The sequence below is a fragment of the Rhinopithecus roxellana genome, chromosome 8, assembly GCF_007565055.1.
Source record: "Rhinopithecus roxellana isolate Shanxi Qingling chromosome 8, ASM756505v1, whole genome shotgun sequence".
NCBI lineage: Eukaryota > Metazoa > Chordata > Mammalia > Primates > Cercopithecidae > Rhinopithecus > Rhinopithecus roxellana.
In genome coordinates, this window is record NC_044556.1 from 53737102 (window position 1) to 53762323 (window position 25222).

The window sequence follows — 25222 nt, forward strand, 5'->3', positions numbered from 1 at the left end:
TCAGAATGTAGAACACAATTTTATTTCTCATTCTTCTCCTCATAATACATGATCATTTACAAATTCTGTGGCTAAACTTGTGGAATTGTGTGGTGAAGCTATAGGAAGGCTCACGGTATATCAGGGTGTGAATATTAAAGGTTGAAGTTTTAATAACGTATTTCCTTAATTTTAAGACACTGTTATTGACTTAAAAACTGATTTTAGGTATAAAAAATTTCATATTAAAGACATAAGATCTAGTTTAAGACATATTCTAGGGGGCGGAGCAAGATGGCCGAATAGGAACAGCTCCAGTCTCCAACTCCCAGCGCAAGTGACACAGAAGACCGGTGATTTCTGCATTTTCAACTGAGGTACTGGGGTCATCTCACTAGGGAGTGCCAGACAATCGGTGCTGGTCAGCTGCTGCAGCCTGACCAGCGAGAGCTGAAGCAGGGCGAGGCATCGCCTCACCTGGAAGCACAAGGGGGAAGGGGATCCGTTTTCCTAGCCAGGGGAACTTAGACACACAACACCTGGAAAATCGGGTAACTCCCACCCCAATACTGCGCTGTAAGCATACAGGCACACCAGGAGAACATATCCCACACCTGGCCGGGAGGGTCCCACGCCCACGAAGCCTCCCTCACTGCTAACACAACAGTCTGCCGCGATCTATCCGCAAGGCAGCAGCGAGGCTGGGGGAGGGGCGCCCGCCATTGCTGAGGCTTAAGTAGGTAAACGAAGCCGCTGGGAAGCTCGAACTGGGTGGAGCTCACAGCAGCTCAAGGAAGCCTGCCTGTCTCTGTAGTCTCCACCTCTGGGGACAGCGCACAGCTGAAGACCAACAGGGGAAGTAGCGGGAGCCGGGGCAGACGCGAACGACTCTGTCTGACAGCTTTGGGGAGAGCCGTGGATCTCCCAACGCGGAGGTTGAGATCTGAGAACGGACAGACTGCCTGCTCAGGTGGGTCCCTGACCCCTCAGTAGCCTAGCTGGGAGAAATCCCCCACTAGGGGCAGTCTGACACCCCACACCTCACAGGGTGGAGTACACCCCTGAGAGGAAACTTCCAAAGGAAGAATCAGACAGGTACACTCGCTGTTCAGCAATATTCTATCTGCGGCAAACTCTGCTGCTGATACCCAGGCAAACAGGGTCTGGAGTGGACCTCAAGCAATCTCCAACAGACCAACAGACAGTCCTTCTGACTGTCAGAAGGAAAACTATCAAACAGGAAGGACACCTATACCAAAACCCCATCAGTACGTCACCACCATCAAAGACCAGAGACAGATAAAACCACAAAGATGGGGAAGAAGCAGGGCAGAAAAGCTGGAAATTCAAAAAATAAGAGCGCATCTCCCCCTGCAAAGGAGCGCAGCCCATCGCCAGCAACGGATCAAAGCTGGTCAGAGAATGACTTGGACGAGAGGAGAGAAGAAGGCTTCAGTCCATCAAACTTATCAGAGCTAAAGGAGGAATTATGTACCCAGCGCAAAGAAACTAAAAATCTTGAAAAAAGAGTGGAAGAATTGACAGCTAGACTAATTAATGCAGAGAAGATCATAAACGAAATGACAGAGATGAAAACCATGACACGAGAAATACGTGACAAATGCACAAGCTTCAGTAACCGACTCGATCAACTGGAAGAAAGAGTATCAGCGATTGAAGATCAAATGAATGAAATGAAGCGAGAAGAGAAACCAAAAGAAAAAAGAAGAAAAAGAAATGAGCAAAGCCTGCAAGAAGTATGGGATTACGTAAAAAGACCAAATCTACGTCTGATTGGGGTGCCTGAAAGTGAGGGGGAAAATGGAACCAAGTTGGAAAACACTCTTCAGGATATCATCCAGGAGAACTTCCCCAACCTAGTAGGGCAGGCCAACATTCAAATTCAGGAAATACAGAGAACGCCACAAAGATACTCCTCCAGAAGAGCAACTCCAAGACACATAATTGCCAGATTCACCAAAGTTGAAATGAAGGAAAAAATCTTAAGGGCAGCCAGAGAGAAAGGTCGTGTTACCCACAAAGGGAAGCCCATCAGACTAACAGCAGATCTCTCGGCAGAAACTCTACAAGCCAGAAGAGAGTGGGGGCCAATATTCAACGTTCTTAAAGAAAAGAATTTTAAACCCAGAATTTCATATCCAGCCAAACTAAGTTTCATAAGTGAAGGAGAAATAAAATCCTTCACAGATAAGCAAATGCTTAGAGATTTTGTCACCACCAGGCCTGCCTTACAAGAGACCCTGAAGGAAGCCCTAAACATGGAAAGGAACAACCGGTACCAGCCATCGCAAAAACATGCCAAAATGTAAAGACCATCGAGGCTAGGAAGAAACTGCATCAACTAACGAGCAAAATAACCAGTTAATATCATAATGGCAGGATCAAGTTCACACATAACAATATTAACCTTAAATGTTAATGGACTAAATGCTCCAATTAAAAGACACAGACTGGCAAACTGGATAAAGAGTCAAGACCCATCAGTCTGCTGTATTCAGGAGACCCATCTCACATGCAGAGACATACATAGGCTCAAAATAAAGGGAAGGAGGAAGATCTACCAAGCAAATGGAGAACAAAAAAAAGCAGGGGTTGCAATCCTTGTCTCTGATAAAACAGACTTTAAACCATCAAAGATCAAAAGAGACAAAGAAGGCCATTACATAATGGTAAAGGGATCAATTCAACAGGAAGAGCTAACTCTCCTAAATATATATGCACCCAATACAGGAGCACCCAGATTCATAAAGCAAGTCCTTAGAGACTTACAAAGAGACTTAGACTCCCATACAATAATCATGGGAGACTTCAACACTCCACTGTCAACATTAGACAGATCAACGAGACAGAAAGTTCACAAGGATATCCAGGAATTGAACTCATCTCTGCACCAAGCGGACCTAATAGACATCTATAGAACTCTCCACCCCAAATCAAGAGTATACATTCTTCTCAGCACCACATCGCACTTATTCCAAAATTGACCACATAATTGGAAGTAAAGCACTCCTCAGCAAATGTAAAAGAACAGAAATTATAACAAACTGTCTCTCAGACCACAGTGCAATCAAACTAGAACTCAGTACTAAGAAACTCAATCAAAACCGCTCAACTACATGGAAACTGAACAACCTGCTCCTGAATGACTACTGGGTACATAACGAAATGAAAGCGGAAATAAAGATGTTCTTTGAAACCAATGAGAACAAAGATACAACATACCAGAATCTCTGGGACACATTTAAAGCAGTGTGTAGAGGGAAATTTATAGCACTAAATGCCCACAAGAGAAAGCAGGAAAGATCTAAAATTGACACTCTGACATCACAATTAAAAGAACTAGAGAGGCAAGAGCAAACACATTCAAAAGCTAACAGAAGGCAAGAAATTACTAAGATCAGAGCAGAACTGAAGGAGATAGAGACACAAAAAACCCTCCAAAAAATCAATGAATCCAGGAGTTGGTTTTTTGAAAAGATCAACAAAATTGACAGACCGCTAGCAAGGCTAATAAAGAAGAAAAGAGAGAGGAATCAAATAGATGCAATAAAAAATGATAAAGGGGATATCACCACTGACCCCACAGAAATACAAACTACCATCAGAGAATGCTATAAACACCTCTACGCAAATCAACTAGAAAATCTAGAAGAAATGGATAATTTCCTGGACACTTACACTCTCCCAAGGCTAAACCAGGAAGAAGTTGAATCCCTGAATAGACCAATAGCAGGCTCTGAAATTGAGGCAACAATTAATAGCCTACCCACCAAAAAAAGTCCAGGACCAGATGGATTCACAGCTGAATTCTACCAGAGGTACAAGGAGGAGCTGGTACCATTCCTTCTGAAACTATTCCAATCAATAGAAAAAGAGGGAATCCTCCCTAACTCATTTTATGAGGCCAACATCATCCTGATACCAAAGCCTGGCAGAGACACAACAAAAAAAGAGAATTTTAGACCAATATCCCTGATGAACATCGATGCAAAAATTCTCAATAAAATACTGGCAAACCGGATTCAGCAGCACATCCAAAAGCTTATCCACCATGATCAAGTGGGCTTCATCCCTGGGATGCAAGGCTGGTTCAACATTCGCAAATCAATAAACGTAATCCAGCATATAAACAGAACCAAAGACAAAAACCACATGATTGTCTCAATAGATGCAGAAAAGGCTTTTGACAAAATTCAACAGCCCTTCATGCTAAAAACGCTCAATAAATTCGGTATTGATGGAACGTACCTCAAAATAATAAGAGCTATTTATGACAAACCCACAGCTAATATCATACTGAATGGGCAAAAACTGGAAAAATTCCCTTTGAAAACTGGCACAAGACAGGGATGCCCTCTCTCACCACTCCTATTCAACATAGCGTTGGAAGTTCTGGCTAGGGCAATCAGGCAAGAGAAAGAAATCAAGGGTATCCAGTTAGGAAAAGAAGAAGTCAAATTGTCCCTGTTTGCAGATGACATGATTGTATATTTAGAAAACCCCATCGTCTCAGCCCAAAATCTCCTTAAGCTGATAAGCAACTTCAGCAAAGTCTCAGGATACAAAATTAATGTGCAAAAATCACAAGCATTCTTATACACCAGTAACAGACAAGCAGAGAGCCAAATCATGAATGAACTTCCATTCACAATTGCTTCAAAGAGAATAAAATACCTAGGAATCCAGCTTACAAGGGATGTCAAGGACCTCTTCAAGGAGAACTACAAACCACTGCTCAGTGAAATCAAAGAGGACACAAACAAATGGAAGAACATACCATGCTCATGGATAGGAAGAATCAATATCGTGAAAATGGCCATACTCCCCAAGGTTATTTATAGATTCAATGCCATCCCCATCAAGCTACCAATGAGTTTCTTCACAGAATTGGAAAAAACTGCTTTAAAGTTCATATGGAACCAAAAAAAGAGCCCGCATTGCCAAGACAATCCTAAGTCAAAAGGACAAAGCTGGAGGTGTCACGCTACCTGACTTCAAACTATACTACAAGGCTACAGTAACCAAAACAGCATGGTACTGGTACCAAAACAGAGATATAGACCAATGGAACAGAACAGAGTCCTCAGAAATAATACCGCACATCTACAGCCATCTGATCTTTGACAAACCTGAGAGAAACAAGAAATGGGGAAAGGATTCCCTATTTAATAAATGGTGCTGGGAAAATTGGCTAGCCATAAGTAGAAAGCTGAAACTGGATCCTTTCCTTACCCCTTATACGAAGATTAATTCAAGATGGATTAGAGACTTAAATGTTAGACCTAATACCATAAAAACCCTAGAAGAAAATCTAGGTAGTACCATTCAGGACATAGGCATGGGCAAGGACTTCATGTCTAAAACACCAAAAGCAACGGCAGCAAAAGCCAAAATTGACAAATGGGATCTAATTAAACTAAAGAGCTTTTGCACAGCAAAAGAAACTACCATCAGAGTGAACAGGCAACCTACAGAATGGGAGAAAATTTTTGCAACTTACTCATCTGACAAAGGGCTAATATCCAGAATCTACAAAGAACTCAAACAAATATACAAGAAAAAAACAAACAACCCCATCAAAAAGTGGGCAAAGGATATGAACAGACATTTCTCAAAAGAAGATATTCATACAGCCAACAGACACATGAAAAAATGCTCATCATCACTCGCCATCAGAGAAATGCAAATCAAAACCACAATGAGATACCATCTCACACCAGTTAGAATGGCAATCATTAAGAAGTCAGGAAACAACAGTTGTTGGAGAGGATGTGGAGAAATAGGAACACTTTTACACTGTTGGTGGGATTGTAAACTAGTTCAACCATTATGGAAAACAGTATGGCAATTCCTCAAGGATCTAGAACTAGATGTACCATATGACCCAGCCATCCCACTACTGGGTATATACCCAAAGGATTATAAATTATTCTACTACAAAGACACATGTACACGTATGTTTATTGCGGCACTATTCACAATAGCAAAGACTTGGAATCAACCCAAATGTCCATCTGTGACAGACTGGATTAAGAAAATGTGGCACATATACACCATGGAATACTATGCAGCCATAAGAAAGGATGAGTTTGCGTCCTTTGTAGGGACATGGATGCAGCTGGAAACCATCATTCTTAGCAAACTATCACAAGAAGAGAAAACCAAACACCGCATGTTCTCACTCATAGGTGGGAACTGAACAATGAGATCACTTGGAATCGGGAAGGGGAACATCACGCACTGGGGCCTATCATGGGGAGGGGGGAGGGGGGAGGAGGGAGGGATTGCATTGGGGAGTTATACATGATATAAATGATGAATTGATGGGTGCTGACGAGTTGATGGGTGCAGCACACCAACATGGCATAAGTATACATATGTAACAAACCTGCACGTTATGCACATGTACCCTAGAACTTAAAGTATAAAAAAAAAAAAAAAAAAAGAAATCATTAAAAAAAAAAAAAGACATATTCTAACTTAAAAAAAAAACATTAAAATATGTGGTGGGGAATGTTTTAAACTTAGGAAATAGGTAAATTACTTCCATTCACCTTAAGAAATAAATCAATTTATATCCTTAGTTCTTGCTGCCTCTGTGAAATTACTTGAATTTAGCATGCTTTTTCATGTCTTCTGTCCATTGAATAATAAAATAGATGCAAGTTTCCTTTTATCCTTTGAAAAGACCCCTTCAGGCTCCTTCCTGTAAAATCTTATGCTCTTGAATTTAGTCCTGTCTGCTTCTACATTCAGCTCAGGCCTAGCTCCTCTCTCCTCAACACCACAAGGTATTTTCTACTGGCTTGGGTCTCTCAGGTTGATGACCTTATAGAAAAGTTGCTCTGAGCTAAAGAGGTGACTCCAGCTTCCCTTCTGATATGACTCTGCATCATTTTTTAAAAGACATTGAAGTTTGAATGAACTGACACTACTTACTATTTTACCTGTTTTATTTCAATGCTTTTATTGAGAAAAGGCGAGAAATATTTTACTCTCATAATAAAATCTCATATTACCCTAATAAATGTTTACCAAAGAGAAATTACCAAAAAACAGATAACTCAAGTAATTACTTATTTTAGTTATTTAAATGGCTACACCACTGGGAATTCTGGAATGTCTTTAGCTTCATTGATTTATTTCTCCAGGTGAAAATCTAGTCCTGCCTTTACCTACTCATGAAATTTGGTGTTAGATGAGTACTCTGTCCGGGCTTTTTCACTTTCCTGACATGTGAAATGAGGTTAGACTGGTTGGACTGTTTAGGTTCTTGTGGTGTTAACACCTAATTCACATGTTTTATTTTTTTTTCTTCATTTTCTGGTATGTGGATCCCTCCACACATCTTATATTCAGTAGCAAGGGAGAGGTGCTCAAATTGGGCCAGGAGCAGCTGCAGACCAAATCTAGAAAGAGAATGTGGACTTCTCAGGAGGTTAGTAGAGACTAAAAATAGATACAGTTAACTGGGAGCAGGTGTGTCATTCCTACCTGAGGCTTGTCGAGGTTTCTCCCTCGACTCCCTGCCCACCACGTCATAATCACCTGACTCCTCCTCCCCTGGAGCAAATTCTGGGAGTTTTCGTATCAGCCTGGATGGCTCCTGGTAGTCAGGGCGAAGGGGAAAGATGCGATCGTAAGTCGAGTTGGACTCTTGTTCACTAGGTGATGAGGAGCGGTTATTGTTGAACATGCTAGAATCACTTGGCAGGGAAAGGCTGACTGTCATTTCATCATCCAGCATCCTCCGAGAAGCCTGGAAGAGAATAACAAGGAGAAAGACACGCTGGCACAAAAGAGATGGTCAATTCCTCCCCTTCTTAAACTCAGCTCTTCCATGCAAATGAAATAACTCTTTACTACTGTTTAACCCCAGTGACACTGGACATGCTAGGGATGCAGTCTGGGTCCACAGATGCCTGTGTTGTAGAAACTTAGAATAATCCTTCATTTCTTCAAGGCAGAATTTGATCTTCTAATTTCTATGATGTGCTTTCTGAAACACTTAAAAAAAAGAAAGGATTATCTCCATGATGCTATAAGAACCTATCGGTAGCCAAATATCTCAATCTTATAGAGTTTTCTATGTTTTATTAAATGATGGGTTTTGCTGGCTTACCCTTTAACTGCTTGGTTTTGGGATAGACATAAATTTTTTATTAACTTAATAAATGTGCTATAACATGATGAATCAATAGTTCTAATTGATCATTCTGACACCCTAAATTAGGATAATACCCACCACTGACCCATATTTTCACTAACCAAAAATAAAATGGCTACAATATGGAACAGGAAAGCCCTAGGTGTCCAGAGGTAACAATGTGACTTACACCTAATAAGGGAGGGAGAACAACAAAGCAACTATTTCTGTGGTATCTTATCTAATATAACCTGCCAGCTGCATCAAAAGGAAAATGCCAACATTTGCATGTATGTGACTATTTGAGTTTAAGCATGTAAAATGCTCCATTCCAACAAACACAGCTTGGTTGCTCAATGGCAAAACTTAGATGTGCACTTTTCCACTAGACTGAAAGGTCTTTTTTTGCAGTAATATTCCCAGTACTAAGCATGAAGCTCAGAACAAAGTAGGTACTCAATATATGTGGGTTGAATCTCTCAAAGAGGGACTGTTGAGGACACCATCAAAAGTATCCTACAAACAGTGCTACAGTCTACAGCTAAGTTAAGTAATGTTCTTAGAATGTATGTGTGTACTCAATGATTTTTCACATAAAATTTTGTTCCCAGGAAGAAATCCTGGGTGTCATTCCAGAGCACCTTGAGTCATCTTACTCAGGGTGTACAGGGGTAGAATTTCTCAGAGAACCAAGTTAAATATTCAAGGGCAAAATGTTTGCTCTACCTTTTACCTGGAGATTCCAACATTTCTCTCTTAGCCCATGAAGATATTCCAACAGGCCTCAGAATAAAGACTCAGAGAAGTGTGGTAAATTGTGGCTCACATAAAGAGAAAAAGAGCTCATAGAGTAGAGAACACATACCCTCCTCCCTTGGCTAAAATGTGGTCCTAACAGACTATTTAAGAAGGTTACATATCCTCTTCAAGCAGTTCAATGAATCTTCAGTTCACCACCACCCTCACTCTGGAATACCTCATTAAACACTAGTGTGTTCCAGCATTCTAAAGGAGGAAAAGTTTTGATATTTGCCTCATTCATGCCTTGAGACACCTCATGACAGTGAGTGAGTCTCTGTGCATTCTGTCTTTCAGTCTTCTGTGGCTATTTGTGAATTGAAAGCTTTAAGTGTTTTCAGACTGGTAGACATACTTGTGGGAAGCAAGGAGACCTCTTTCATGAAATATTCCTGCCTAAAAACCTTAAAACAAACATCAACCATCTCAGGAACCTGAGGGTGGCACAGGTCAGAAGGAATTGCAGGCTACTCATCAGGATTGCTCCTCCTTACCCCTGATTTGAGCCATTTTTCTCCCATCCTACATCTAGAACGCTCTGGAGACTCAAGCCCATTCTCATGGTGCCCTTTCCTCTCCTCTGGAATAGAGGTCCCATACAGGCATTGGTCTCCTCTGACACCCCACCCCCAAACACAGAAATCAATCAGGATTTCTCCTTCTTCCTGTTTCCTGTCCTCAGGAGGCAGTTCAAAGCCCCACAGCTCAGAGTTTCTGTGGCCTCTCCTAGTCCATGTCTAATGAGAGGAACTCATTGACCAGGAGAGGTGACCATGGCCAAATGTATAAATACTTAATCATCAGCAGGCCCCAAAAGAATCAGACACTAAGCAGCAGTGAGTTGCTATTTGGTCCAAGAAAGCAAGACAAGTCATAGATATTCCATCTTTGATGAAATGAATGTAGAAAGAAATCAATGCATTTCAATATTAACAACTGGAAAAAGCATGGAAGACTGGACACCAGTTGTATGACCTTAAGCACATCACATTTTCTCATCAGAAAAATAGTTAAATATAACAATACCTAAGAGTTATTACTCAATGAGGTGTATATAAAATTATGCATGAGGAAAAAGTCTGCTTCCTGTAAAGTGTTAGACAATGTAAAAAGTTGTTCAGATCATTTGGCATAGACAGAGTCTAAAGAGGGACTCAGAGGGATACATAATCATAACCTTCAAGTGAACAAAAGTAGAAATACAGTAGTGAGAAACTTGACTTGAACATTAATGAAGCTGGATGTTTTTCTACACACACACACACACACACACACACCAAACACACAAGCAAAGTGAAAAAAATGAGAAGGAACTTCAACAGCATTATCAGAAATTTCAGCTTGGCATTAGGAGAGTAATTCTTAAACTTGAATGTGCATCAGAAACACTTGTTAATTTTTTTTTTTAAGTATGGATGCCTGGACTCCACCCAAAATCCAGTGAATCAGAATCTTCAAGGAAAATGCCTGAGTTGAGATTCAATGTATTAAGAAGAGTTTTCTGCATTTCAGAGGAAGGTTAGGGAGGTTCCAACATCTCCACTCTAAAAATGAGAAAACAGACTCAGCTAATTCTTTTCTGGCTTCATTCCTATGTTTCTTGGTAGGCTCAATTAACTCCAACCATTAATAAATGTTTGCAATGTGCCTTTTACTCCTGGGGCAACAGTGGCTTAAGAAAGAAAGGAGCGGGGGGTGGGGGGGGCAGAGCAAGATGGCCGAATAGGAACAGCTCCAGTCTCCAACTCCCAGCGCGAGCGACACAGAAGACCGGTGATTTCTGCATTTTCAACTGAGGTACTGGGGTCATCTCACTAGGGAGTGCCGGAAAATCGGTGCTGGTCAGCTGCTGCAGCCTGACCAGCGAGAGCTGAAGCAGGGCGAGGCATCACCTCACCTGGAAGCGCAAGGGGGAAGGGAATCCCTTTTCCTAGCCAGGGGAACTGAGACACACAACACCTGGATAATCGGGTAACTCCCACCCCAATACTGCGCTTTAAGCAAACAGGCACACCAGGAGAATATATCCCACACCTGGCCGGGAGGGTCCCACGCCCATGGAGCCTCCCTCATTGCTAACACAGCAGTCTGCGGCAATCTATCCGCAAGGCAGCAGCGAGGCTGGGGGAGGGGTGCCCGCCATTGCTGAGGCTTAAGTAGGTAAACAAAGCCGCTGGGAAGCTCGAACTGGGTGGAGCTCACAGCAGCTCAAGAAAGCCTGCCTGTCTCTGTAGACTCCACCTCTGGGGACAGCGCACAGCTGAAGACCAACAGGGGAAGGAGCGGGGACCTGTGCAGACGCGAACAACTCTGTCTGACAGCTTTGGGGAGAGCCGTGGATCTCCCAATGCGGAGGTTGAGATCTGAGAATGGACAGACTGCCTGCTCAGGTGGGTCCCTGACCCCTGAGTAGCCTAACTGGGAGACATCCCCCACTAGGGGCAGTCTGACACCCCACACCTCACAGGGTGGAGTACACCCCTGAGAGGAAGCTTCCAAAGGAAGAATCAGACAGGTACACTCGCTGTTCAGCAATATTCTATCTTCTGCAACCTCTGCTGCTGATACCCAGGCAAACAGGGTCTGGAGTGAACCTCAACCAATCTCCAACAGACCTATAGCTGAGGGTCCTGACTGTCAGAAGGAAAACTGTCAAACAGGAAGGACACCTATACCAAAACCCCATCAGTACGTCACCATCATCAAAGACCACAGACAGATAAAACCACAAAGATGGGGAAAAAGCAGGGCAGAAAAGCTGGAAATTCAAAAAATAAGAGCACATCTCCCCTGCAAAGGAGTGCAGCCCATCGCCAGCAACGGATCAAAGCTGGTCAGAGAATGACTTTGACGAGATGAGAGAAGAAGGCTTCAGTCCATCAAACTTCTCAGAGCTAAAGGAGGAATTACGTACCCAGCGCAAAGAAACTAAAAATCTTGAAAAAAGAGTGGAAGAATTGACAGCTAGACTAATTAATGCAGAGAAGGTCATAAACGAAATGACAGAGATGAAAACCATGACACGAGAAATACGTGACAAATGCACAAGCTTCAGTAACCGACTCGATCAACTGGAAGAAAGAGTATCAGTGATTGAGGATCAAATGAATGAAATTAAGCGAGAAGAGAAACCAAAAGAAAAAAGAAGAAAAAGAAATGAACAAAGCCTGCAAGAAGTATGGGATTATGTAAAAAGACCAAATCTACGTCTGATTGGGGTGCCTGAAAGTGAGGGGGAAAATGGAACCAAGTTGGAAAACACTCTTCAGGATATTCTCCAGGAGAACTTCCCCAACCTAGTAGGGCAGGCCAACATTCAAATTCAGGAAATACAAGAACCCCATAAAGATACTCCTCCAGAAGAGCAACTCCAAAACACATAATTGCCAGATTCACCAAAGTTGAAATGAAGGAAAAAATCTTAAGGGCAGCCAGAGAGAAAGGTCGGGTTACCCACAAAGGGAAGCCCATCAGACTAACAGCAGATCTCTCAGCAGAAACTCTACAAGCCAGAAGAGAGTGGGGGCCAATATTCAACGTTCTTAAAGAAAAGAAGTTTAAACCCAGAATTTCATATCCAGCCAAACTAAGTTTCATAAGTGAAGGAGAAATAAAATCCTTCACAGATAAGCAAATGCTTAGAGATTTTGTCACCACCAGGCCTGCCTTACAAGAGACCCTGAAGGAAGCCCTAAACATGGAAAGGAACAACCGGTACCAGCCATCGCAAAAACATGCCAAAATGTAAAGACCATCGAGGCTAGGAAGAAACTGCATCAACTAACGAGCAAAATAACCAGTTAATATCATAATGGCAGGATCAAGATCACACATAACAATATTAACCTTAAATGTAAATGGACTAAATGCTCCAATTAAAAGACACAGACTGGCAAACTGGATAAAGAGTCAAGACCCATCAGTCTGCTGTATTCAGGAGACCCATCTCACATGCAGAGACATACATAGGCTCAAAATAAAGGGATGGAGGAAGATCTACCAAGCAAATGGAGAACAAAGAAGAGCAGGGATTGCAATCCTAGTCTCTGATAAAACAGACTTTAAACCATCAAAGATCAAAAGAGACAAAGAAGGCCATTACATAATGGTAAAGGGATCAATTCAACAGGAAGAGCTAACTCTCCTAAATATATATGCACCCAATACAGGAGCACCCAGATTCATAAAGCAAGTCCTTAGAGACTTACAAAGAGACTTAGACTCCCATACAATAATAATGGGAGACTTCAACACTCCACTGTCAACATTAGACAGATCAACGAGACAGAAAGTTCACAAGGATATCCAGGAATTGAACTCATCTCTGCACCAAGCGGACCTAATAGACATCTATAGAACTCTCCACCCCAAATCAACAGAATATACATTCTTCTCAGCACCACATCGCACTTATTCCAAAATTGACCACATAATTGGAAGTAAAGCACTCCTTAACAAATGTAAAAGAACAGAAATTATAACAAACTGTCTCTCAGACCACAGTGCAATCAAACTAGAACTCAGGACTAAGAAACTCAATCAGAACCGCTCAACTACAAGGGAAATGAACAACCTGCTCCTGAATGACTACTGGGTACATAACGAAATGAAAGCAGAAATAAAGATGTTCTTTGAAACCAATGAGAACAAAGATACGACATACCAGAATCTCTGGGACACATTTAAAGCAGTGTGTAGAGGGAAATTTATAGCACTAAATGCCCACAAGAGAAAGCTGGAAAGATCTAAAATTGACACTCTGACATCACAATTAAAAGAACTAGAGAGGCAAGAGCAAACACATTCAAAAGCTAGCAGAAGGCAAGAAATTACTAAGATCAGAGCAGAACTGAAGGAGATAGAGACACAAAAAACCCTCCAAAAAATCAATGAATCCAGGAGTTGGTTTTTTGAAAAGATCAACAAAATTGACAGACAGCTAGCAAGACTAATAAAGAAGAAAAGAGAGAGGAATCAAATAGACGCAATAAAAAATGATAAAGGGGATATCACCACCGACCCCACAGAAATACAAACAACCATCAGAGAATACTATAAACGCCTCTACGCAAATCAACTAGAAAATCTAGAAGAAATGGATAATTTCCTGGACACTTACACTCTCCCAAGACTAAACCAGGAAGAAGTTGAATCCCTGAATAGACCAATAGCAGGCTCTGAAATTGAGGCAACAATTAATAGCCTACCCACCAAAAAAAGTCCAGGACCAGATGGATTCACAGCTGAATTCTACCAGAGGTACCAGGAAGAGCTGGTACCATTCCTTCTGAAACTATTCCAATCAATAGAAAAAGAGGGAATCCTCCCTAACTCATTTTATGAGGCCAACATCATCCTGATACCAAAGCCTGGCAGAGACACAACAAAAAAAGAGAATTTTAGACCAATATCCCTGATGAACATCGATGCAAAAATTCTCAATAAAATACTGGCAAACCGGATTCAGCAGCACATCCAAAAGCTTATCCATCATGATCAAGTGGGCTTCATCCCTGGGATGCAAGGCTGGTTCAACATTCGCAAATCAATAAACGTAATCCAGCATATAAACAGAACCAAAGACAAGAACCACATGATTATCTCAATAGATGCAGAAAAGGCTTTTGACAAAATTCAACAGCTCTTCATGCTGAAAACGCTCAATAAATTCGGTATTGATGGAACGTACCTCAAAATAATAAGAGCTATTTATGACAAACCCACAGCTAATATCATACTGAATGGGCAAAAACTGGAAAAATTCCCATTGAAAACTGGCACAAGACAGGGATGCCCTCTCTCACCACTCCTATTCAACATAGAGTTGGAAGTTCTGGCTAGGGCAATCAGGCAAGAGAAAGAAATCAAGGGTATCCAGTTAGGAAAAGAAGAAGTCAAATTGTCCCTGTTTGCAGATGACATGCTTGTATATTTAGAAAACCCCATTGTCTCAGCCCAAAATCTCCTTAAGCTGATAAGCAACTTCAGCAAAGTCTCAGGATATAAAATTAATGTGCAAAAATCACAAGCATTCTTATACACCAGTAACAGACAAGCAGAGAGCCAAATCAGGAATGAACTTCCATTCACAATTGCTTCAAAGAGAATAAAGTACCTAGGAATCCAACTTACAAGGGATGTAAAGGCCCTCTTCAAGGAGAACTACAAACCACTGCTCAGTGAAATCAAAGAGGACACAAACAAATGGAAGAACATACCAGGCTCATGGATAGGAAGAATCAATATCATGAAAATGGCCATACTGCCCAAGGTTATTTATAGATTCAATGCCATCCCCATCAAGCTACCAATGACTTTCTTCACAGAATTGGAAAAAACTGCTTTAAAGTTCATATGGAACCAAAAAAGAGCCCGCATTGCCAAGACAATCCTAAGTCAAAAGGACAAAGCTGGAGGCATCACGCTATCTGACTTCAAACTATACTACAAGGCTACAGTAATCAAAACAGCATGGTACTGGTACCAAAACAGAGATATAGACCAATGGAACAGAACAGAGTCCTCGGAAATAATACCACACATCTACAGCCATCTGATCTTTGACAAACCTGAGAGAAACAAGAAATGGGGAAAGGATTCCCTATTCAATAAATGGTGCTGGGAAAATTGGCTAGCCATAAGTAGAAAGCTGAAACTGGATCCTTTCCTTACTCCTTATATGAAGATTAATTCAAGATGGATTAGAGACTTAAATGTTAGACCTAATACCATAAAAACCCTAGAAGAAAATCTAGGTAGTACCATTTAGGACATAGGCATGGGCAAGGACTTCATGTCTAAAACACCAAAAGCAACGGCAGCAAAAGCCAAAATTGACAAATGGGATCTAATTAAACTAAAGAGCTTCTGCACAGCAAAAGAAACTACCATCAGAGTGAACAGGCAACCTACAGAATGGGAGAAAATTTTTGCAACCTGCTCGTCTGACAAAGGGCTAATATCCAGAATCTACAAAGAACTCAAACAAATATACAAGAAAAAAACAAACAACCCCATCAAAAAGTGGGCAAAGGATATGAACAGACATTTCTCAAAAGAAGACATTCATACAGCCAACAGACACATGAAAAAATGCTCATCATCACTCGCCATCAGAGAAATGCAAATCAAAACCACAATGAGATACCATCTCACACCAGTTAGAATGGCAATCATTAAGAAGTCAGGAAACAACAGTTGTTGGAGAGGATGTGGAGAAATAGGAACACTTTTACACTGTTGGTGGGATTGTAAACTAGTTCAACCATTATGGAAAACAGTATGGCAATTCCTCAAGGATCTAGAACTAAATGTACCATACGACCCAGCCATCCCACTACTGGGTATATACCCAAAGGATTATAAATTATTCTACTACAAAGACACATGCACACGTATGTTTATTGCGGCACTATTCACAATAGCAAAGACTTGGAATCAACCCAAATGTCCATCTGTGACAGACTGGATTAAGAAAATGTGGCACATATACACCATGGAATACTATGCAGCCATAAAAAAGGATGAGTTTGCGTCCTTTGTAGGGACATGGATGCAGCTGGAAACCATCATTCTTAGCAAACTATCACAAGAAGAGAAAACCAAACACCACATGTTCTCACTCATAGGTGGGAACTGAACAATGAGATCACTTGGACTCGGGAAGGGGAACATCACACACTGGAGCCTATCATGGGGAGGGGGGAGGAGGGAGGGATTGCATTGGGGAGTTATACATGATATAAATGATGAATTGATGGGTGCTGACGAGTTGATGGGTGCAGCACACCAACATGGCATAAGTATACATATGTAACAAACCTGCACGTTATGCACATGTACCCTAGAACTTAAAGTATAATAAAATAAAAAAAAGAAAGAAAGAAAGGAGCAGTTTCTTTTATCATGCCCATTCTGCACCTCCTTACCTTCTCCAGCATTTTCTGCCAGAACTGCCTCCAGAGGATGATGACAATGATGGCCAGGAGGATAAAGATGATGGCCACCAAGCAGCCAATCAGGATCCGGGTGTTGCTGTCATCAATTTTAAGCATTGGATCTGTGACCAGGGAGAGAAGGCAGAGAATACAGTCATCTCACAGGTCAAGTAAAAGTATGAGGGACTGGACTGGAAACATGGAAGTAGACCCTGTTCCTTGAAGATAATTATGGAAGATGCCACCTTAATACTTCTGCTTATTCTTGCTCTTGCTACAGGTTTTTTTTTTTTTTTTCCTTGCTACTGTTTTATTACTTTTCTTTTTTTTCCTGAAACAGAGTCTTTTTCTGTCCCTCAGGATGGAGTGCAATGGCATGATGTCGGCTCACTGCAACCTCTCCCTCCCAGGTTCAAGCAATTCTCCTGCCTCAGCCTCCTGAGTAGCTGGGATTACAGGCATGCGCCACTATGCCTGGCTAATTTTTGTATCTTTAGTAGAGATGGGTTTTCTCCATGTTGGCCAGGCTGGTCTCGAACTCCTGACTTTGTGATCCGCCTATCTCTGCCTCCCAAAGTGCTGGGATTACTGGTGTGAGTCACCATGCCCGTCCTATTTTATTACTTTGTTCACATATCCTACTTCCCTCTTCCATAAGACAGTATTCTCCCTCTCCCCGTGTGTCAGGCAGAATAATGGTGAGTTTTTCTATTCTTCCCAAAATTTTGTCTCTGTATTATTATGGCCTGAGTCTACGGTCCCTTAATCACACTTCATGAAAAACAGTTGAGGAACCAGTTTCACTCTGCATTCTTTGAGACATGCCAAGGGAGCTGAAAGTCCTCTTTGGATACATTCAATCACACATGTTTCCCACATAGCTGGCTAGTGTCACCAATGACTGCCTAAAGCAAGGTATACATGGCATATTTATCTCCAATTAGAGAGATCAACATTTTGTTTCTTAGATTTCCACCCCTTCTTAGAAATACCCCCTATGGGTCTGAGCTAGGAATGTCCCTTTCCCTGTTTCTGACCCCAAATTTCCAAACTTTCATGGAGAAATTGGGACAACTCCAGACTCTGCCTCAGCTGAAGAAGCACATGAATCAGTAGTGAAGAGAGTATATTTGGATCCATAACTTGGAGGTAGACAGTCCTACCTTTCCAAGGCTACTCTTCATCCAAAGCCAACTGGTGTAAAGCCTCCCACACAGCCAAAGCTTTGCAACTCTCTACCCTTCTTCATCCTCCAGGAAGTCCCTTCAACTTAATTTGTATGATTAGGAATCACACATACCATAGGTTGTGGGTGCCGTAGAAGAGGTGGGCAGGGCTCCAGAGTTGTTGTACATTGCAGCATCTGTTATAAAACAAGGGTGAGTCAGAGCCAAGGAGAAGACAGATAGCTAGTGTTTTCTCTGAAGGCATATTGTGACCTAGCACATTATGAAATCAATTTAGTGAGTTGCCATCAGTCTTTTAAAAAGATAAAATCATAAATACATCGAATAAAAATATCACCATTTATCTAAATAGTAAGAGCAAGTTTTCCTTTGTAAAATTTTTGTTTCACATATTACATACTAGATGCTATGGCACAAAAAAGTTTAAGAAACAGCGATTCAACGGGCTGTGACCATGCATTATTACAAAGCATAAGAAGCAGGACCCAAATTCAGCGAAAATATAGACGGAATATAGAGGGTAAATGGGCAAGGGATAGACATAGTGTTAAGATGCTTTTTCCTTCAAGGAAATTAGATTGTTTATAAAAGAGTCTTCACTATGCCTCATCGGTCTAGGCTTTCAATTTATGAATTAAGGCTTCATCTTTATAGATATTTACTGATATTGGAGGGTCCTCTACTGTGATTTTGCAGCTTCTGAGACTAAACCACAAAAGTATATTTGCCAGATTGATGTTGGCAGCTTTGCCTGAATTTTTCCCTCTGATTTGTCTAATCAAGGGGGTCAAGAATTAGAATATGCATTTCCTTTCTAAGAGACATTTCTTCCAACTCTCCTAATTTTTCTTCTTCTTAACATTATTATATAAATAAGGAGGTATCTGGCATCTGCATGTGCTTTGTGAGTTCAGTCGTCAGGCTCCAGTGAAAACTAATATTATTATGCATTGGATTTAAAGCTCAAGAGACCCCAGGAGTCAAAAACCATGGTTCATAGCTATAATTAGCTGTAATAAGTGTACCGATTACTATGCCAGGAGAATCCCTGAGGATGGGTAGTAATCTATTTGTCCCCCAGTTAACACTTACAGTGTAAGTGGCACTGACTTTGAGTGTCTTGATTTCTACTCTCAGCATTCAGATAAAACAATCAATCAACTCAAAACAATCAATCAACTTACTGTTAGATTAAATCATTAGCACAGAAGGCATTTAAACATCAAACCTGTTTTCCTAAAAATATGCTCTATTTTCTTATGAATACATCTTAATAAGCAAACCATCTTGAATTTTTTTTTTTCTCCCTTAAAAATCAAATCTGAAAGGATGGGTTCTTCTGGTTTATCTTTTTTTTTTTTTTTTTTTTAACAGGGTCTCACTCTGTCACCCAGGCTGGAGTGCAGTGGTGCAATCTCAACCCACTGCAAGCTCTGCCTCTGGGACTCAGGTGATCCTCTCACCTCAGCCTCCCAAGTAGCTGGGACTACAGGCATGTGCCACCACACCCAGCTAATTTTTGTGTTTTTTAAAGAGACAGGGTTTCGCCATGTTACCCAGACTAGTCTCAGACTCTTGATAACAAGCAATCCTCCTGCCTTGGCTTCCCAAAGTGTGGTTTATCTTTAAATTAGTCTCTTTTGCTCTCTTGTGTTATTTTACACCTGGACTTTTCTTCCAGGCCCAGTACAAATCTCATTTCTTTGATGCTGTCTATGACAAACACACTCTAGTGCCTCTCTCCTTCTGACCATTTATTATTCATATTGCTTTGGATATTTCTTTCTTTATTTTTCTTTTTTTTAGCATTGTGTGTCTTTCATCTCCCCATCTAAAATTTAATAGTGTGAACAATATTCTAAACACCTTTTAACTTTTCAAGATTTGGCACAGTTTCTGGCTCCAGTAAGTTAAATCACTATTTGCTACTGTTACTGTTCAATCAAAAGTAGTGTTCACAGTTTAAAATGAATCCCTAAAAGTTGAAACAAATGAAATACAATGAACCTAACTGTATATCACATTGGTGACACAACTACATACAGAAAAAAATTATCCCACTGTTACCCTAACTGTATACCACATTGGTGATATAACTATATACAGAAAAGAATTATACCACTGTTACCCAACTGACCTTAGAACACAGTGCTTTGACTGTACATTCTTAGTAGGATATATTCTTAGGACAAAGAAAAGAGAATTGCTAAGAAATCTTAATGCTCAATAGTTATGTTGCTAGTAATAATATTGGTATTGCTTTTTGAATAATGGGATGAAGAAAATGCTGTTAACGTTGTTAGGAAACATGATATTTAGCATAAATAATAGAGATGAAAGTATAAAATCAAATTTAAATAAAAACCTTATGTTTAATTTCAATTGGAAGTAACAATGTAAACTCACAATCTTTTTCTTTTTAAATATACATATTGAATTGCTTTCTTCCACCAAAAAACTCAAGAAACAATGACAACCTATTAGCAATGAACATCCCTACTGCCCAGTTTGTGTTCTCTAAATACCATTTTCTACTAAAAGGAATCAAGATTTCTTGAAGAAATGGTTGATTCCATGTCGGGCACAGTGCATGTTCAAAATGAGCTTGAAATACCTTATTCTTTCAGAAAACAAGAAAGATATCAAAGACTTCTAGGGTCAGATCCAAAGAGCAAAGAGCCCCCTTAAAAATGCAAACTCTAGGCTGGGTGCAGTAGCTCACACCTATAATCCCAGCACTTTGGAAGGCCTAGGTGGGCGGATCGTCTGAGGTCGGGAGTTTGAGACCAGCCTGGCCAGCATGGTGCAACCCCGTCCTTACTAAAAATACAAAAAAAAAAAGAAAGAAAGAGAGAAAGAGAGAAAGAAAAGAAAGAAAGAAAGAAAGAAAGAAAGAAAGAAAGAAAGAAAGAAAGAAAGAAAGAAAGAAAGAAAGAAAGAAAGAAAGAAAGAAAGAAAGAAAGAAAGAAAGAAAGAAAGAAAAGAAAGCAAGCCAGGCATGGTGGCAGGCGCCTGTAAGCCCAGCTATTCGGGAAGCCGAGGCGGGAGAATCGCCTGAACCTGGGAGGCAGAGGTTGCAATGAGCCAAGATCGTGCCATTGTACTCCATCCTGGACAACAGAGCAAGATTCTGTCTCGGAAAAAAAAAAAAAAAAAGCAAACTCTAGTCAAAGACAGCACAACTTGAGTATTAAAAAGAATAATGGCTGGGCACGGTGGCTCACACCTGTAATCTCAGCACTTTGGGAGGCCAAGGCAGGCGTATCACTTGAGTTCAGGAGTTCAAGGCCAGCCTGGCCAACATGGTGAAATCCTATCTCTACTAAAAATAGAAAAACTAGCCAGGCACAGTGGCAGGCACCTGTAATCCCAGCTACTTGGGAGGTTGAGGCAGAAGAATCACTCAAACCCAGGAGGCAGCGGTTGCAGTGAGCCGAGATCACACCACCTGCATTCCAGCCTGGGTGACAGGGAGGGACACTGTCTAAAAAACAGCAACAACAACAACAACAACGACAACAAAACCCTGCAATCGATTAAACATTAAATTGATAAAAAGCAATTAGTTTACAATTATACCAAAAAATAAGGGTAAAAAACAAACTTCATTAGACATTATTGAGGGTTGCTAGGGTATCAAGTCATTACTCCGAAAATTAATAATTAAAGGGGAAAATAAGTCACATATCCTGGTCTTTCAATGTGATTTCTGAGTAAACTGGTGCATGAAGAATAATTATTCTGTTCGGAAGAAATTCAGCTAAGAAATGCAGAAAAAAATTAAAGAATTAGAAAATCATCATTTAGCAACCCCTTAGTGAAATAAGTAATTCAGACAGTGGTTATTAATGGAGGATAAAACTTAAGGAAAAAGTTCATGAGGAACCAGAAATCAATCTTAGTATCACAAAAAGTGAGAGGATCTAGCATTATATCCCCACGATGAAGTTCAGCATAAAATATACAACACTATCCATAAAGAATTCTTGACAAAAATAGATATTGAACTTGAATCAAATTGACCTGTAGATGTAAGCACCCAGTCATTATGACAGAGAACAGAAGCTCGAGTAAAATGACACCAAAGAAAGCCATCAGCCAAGCCAGAATCCTTAAAAAAAAAAAAAAAAAAGGAATGAATTGTTTTAGATTAAAAGAGATACAGGGCAAATAGAAGAAAGAAAGAAAGAAGCACACCAAGAGATCCTTATTTTGATCCTTATTTGGTAACGCCAACTGAATTAAGACATTGTTGGACAGTTAGTCATACTTGAATATGGACAGGATATTGGGTTGTATTTAGAAATTATTTAATATTAAGGGTTGTTAGATGTTATCATGGCATTATAGCTACAAAAATGACGCTATTTTCTTAGATGCAGTCAAATTATTTGCTAATGAAATCAAATAGTATCTCACATTTGCTTTAAAATGCTACAGCCAAAAGGAAGGAATAGGTGAAACAAATATGGCAAAATATCAATGATTAGTAAAGCTGAGTGATGGGTAGTTTATTGTTCTCTTTTGTGTATATTTAGAGATTTTCATTTAAATATCTCAGTAGTGCTTAGGTGTGCTTTTTCTTAACAGCACTTATTAACTGCCTTAAATTATATAAAATTTTTAACACACTATACTCTCATTAAAAAAAATTCTTTCTAAGAAGAGTTACATGAATATTTTGTTCACTTCCATTCTCATCCTGTCCCCTTCACAATTAAAACTAGTCACACAAAGGATTCACTGTATCCAGCAATGAGAAGCTGACTGTGCCATCCCACTCCTCTCAGAGACCTGCTAATGAGAACTTCTGGCCATGTGCATTCCTCCTTCATCACCTTGCTCCCACTTCCCAAAGAGGACCTGAGCTCCCTACCTGATTGGAAGGTGATCTCACTGAACATCATCCAGGTATCAGCAAAATGGTATTGACACTTGATGGCACTGGCCATTCGGTGGTGAAGAGGCACTGTGACAAACCGAGCACTGGGGTTGACGTCATCCAGGACAAGGGGGAAGGAAATGGCATTAGGTTCCCACTCACTGGCTTCAGAGCGGAAGTAGCACTGTACCTCCTTAAAGATCTTCACACCTTTAGCAAACATGTTGTTGCAGTGGACCTGGTAGAGAAAGAGGCATGTGAGTGACAGGTTGGCCCTGCTAAGGTGCATGGAGACACAGTGCCAGCCAACTCCATAAGTCAAGACCTGCTGTTTCTGCGAGCACCACCCTTGGTAAATAGTTGGTGTTCTGTAGTCTTCTGGATTTTTCCTTCTAGGAACCTCATAGCAGCAGTGATAGTTGGTCAGGCATTATAAAACCTGGGCTGCAACCCTGGTCACCTGTATGCACTGTCTGTCCTTGGCCACCTCACTTCATGTTGCTGGACTGCAGTTTTCTCATCTGTTAAATGATGACTGCACCGGCATCTTCTCAGGCCCTTCCTTGCCTTGAACTCTCTCGAGTCTATGATCCTCTCAACTGCAGTTGCCGTCTACCCTGATTCGAGCTATTCTGAACTGAGGTAAGAGGATGACTGCCACCCTACTTCCTCCTAGGTATGTTTCAGAGCCAGTCTACTTTTCAACAGGGCTAGGTGAGAAACCTGAAATAATATACAACCCAAAACAATTTCATCTTTTTTTTTTTTAGAAATCTCATTTCTAAATGAGAATACACATATTCACACATATGCGTGTATATATATATAGATGTGTGTGTGTATATATATATATATGTGTGTGTGTGTGTGTGTGTGTGTGTATATATATATATATATATATATATAGCAACTGTGCTGGTAAAAAGATAATCTTTGACCCTAAAAATTTGTGTTTTTTTCACCTGATATTAAAAGAAATTAAAACATTTTTATGGGTCTTAAAAATCTGTGGGCCCTGGACACTGTGTTATTGTGTTTTATGGATATGTCACCTTTAGTGTTAGAACCAAAAAAAAAAGAGAGAGAGACAGAGAGAGAGCTCACTGACCTATTCTAACTCCCTTACACACAAATGGAGAACCACACCCTTAGAGGTGAAGTGACTGGTGAAATGCATTTAGCTAGTTAGTAACAGAATATGTCATTGAACCGTCATCAGCCTAGACTTCTTTCCAGCACGCCTTTTCTCTACCACACTATGATTTGTGCCTCCTTAAAGAAGTTCCACCACATCAAACTCCACTGACCTTCATGGTAGTGAAATTCCTGATGCGGTCAAATTCAAACATGATCTCAATGTAGCCATTGGTGGCACTCTCGTTCCGCCAGCCCACATAGTCATAGCCGGGCCACACGTGGTATTCATGGGTCTGGGTGAAATCGTCCAGGCCAGACACACCATCAGTCAATTGGCCTAGCCCTTCTGTCATGCTGCTCAGGCCAGGAGAAGAGGAGGAAAAGGAGAGAGACATTTGAGTTAATCACATATTCATGGAAGAGCTTTTACCCAGCATCTTTACTCCAGATTTTGTATGAGCTTATTATCTTGGAATTGAAGGACTGTAAATAATCACATTTGTATTACAGTATTGACTCATTTGTCTTGCATCAATGGAGAATTAAGAATTTCATATTAGTAATTTTTATAAAATATTTGATGCTTACCCCTTTAGTAGTAAAACCTTTAAACAATATCTTATTTAATATGAAAAGCTTTCTATAATTTATTGTCCCTTGCCTATTCTTATATAATGAATATGTCTTCACATAATGACTCAATATTATCAAATGCATTTGATGAATTAATTCACTGAGTAAATGATGAAATGCATAAATGCATAGAATGAATACTAGCATACATAGTAGCACTTGCCCCATTATCAAATAAATGTTTCCAGAGCTTGGTGATGACTCTCCTTTAACTACATGCTGTCATTGTTCAGTGAATCAATTTCAGAGAATCCAGTCACACTCTCTTCTATTCCACATATCCAACAACCCAATTTGATATTAAATGAAAAGGGGAAAATATAAGCTCCAAATTTAAACAATAATTTCTATTTAATTTTAATTAAATTTGTAGGATACTAGACCCAGGAAGTAAGATGCATAGAGTAAGATGTCATGAGAATCCCAGGTATTGGATTTAGCTTTGTGTTCTAGCTTAGCAGTCTTTTTTGACTTCTGAGTAAGAGGCTCTGTTTTAAAGGCT

At 40.5% G+C, this 25222-nt stretch overlaps 1 protein-coding gene across 3 annotated transcripts in view; it reads right to left on the reverse strand.

The window, feature by feature from the left end:
• Nucleotides 1–25222, reverse strand: part of DDR2 (discoidin domain receptor tyrosine kinase 2) — a 175183-nt gene that overhangs the window by 14780 nt on the left and 135181 nt on the right. For all 3 annotated transcript variants that reach the window (XM_010356485.2, XM_030936630.1, XM_030936631.1), the window contains 5 exons: nucleotides 24258–24441; nucleotides 22945–23188; nucleotides 18182–18244; nucleotides 16873–17003; nucleotides 7549–7759 (listed from right to left, as the gene is read on the reverse strand). In XM_010356485.2, coding sequence (XP_010354787.1) covers nucleotides 7549–7759; nucleotides 16873–17003; nucleotides 18182–18244; nucleotides 22945–23188; nucleotides 24258–24441 — 833 coding nt within the window. The remainder of the gene's footprint in view (nucleotides 1–7548; nucleotides 7760–16872; nucleotides 17004–18181; nucleotides 18245–22944; nucleotides 23189–24257; nucleotides 24442–25222) is intronic.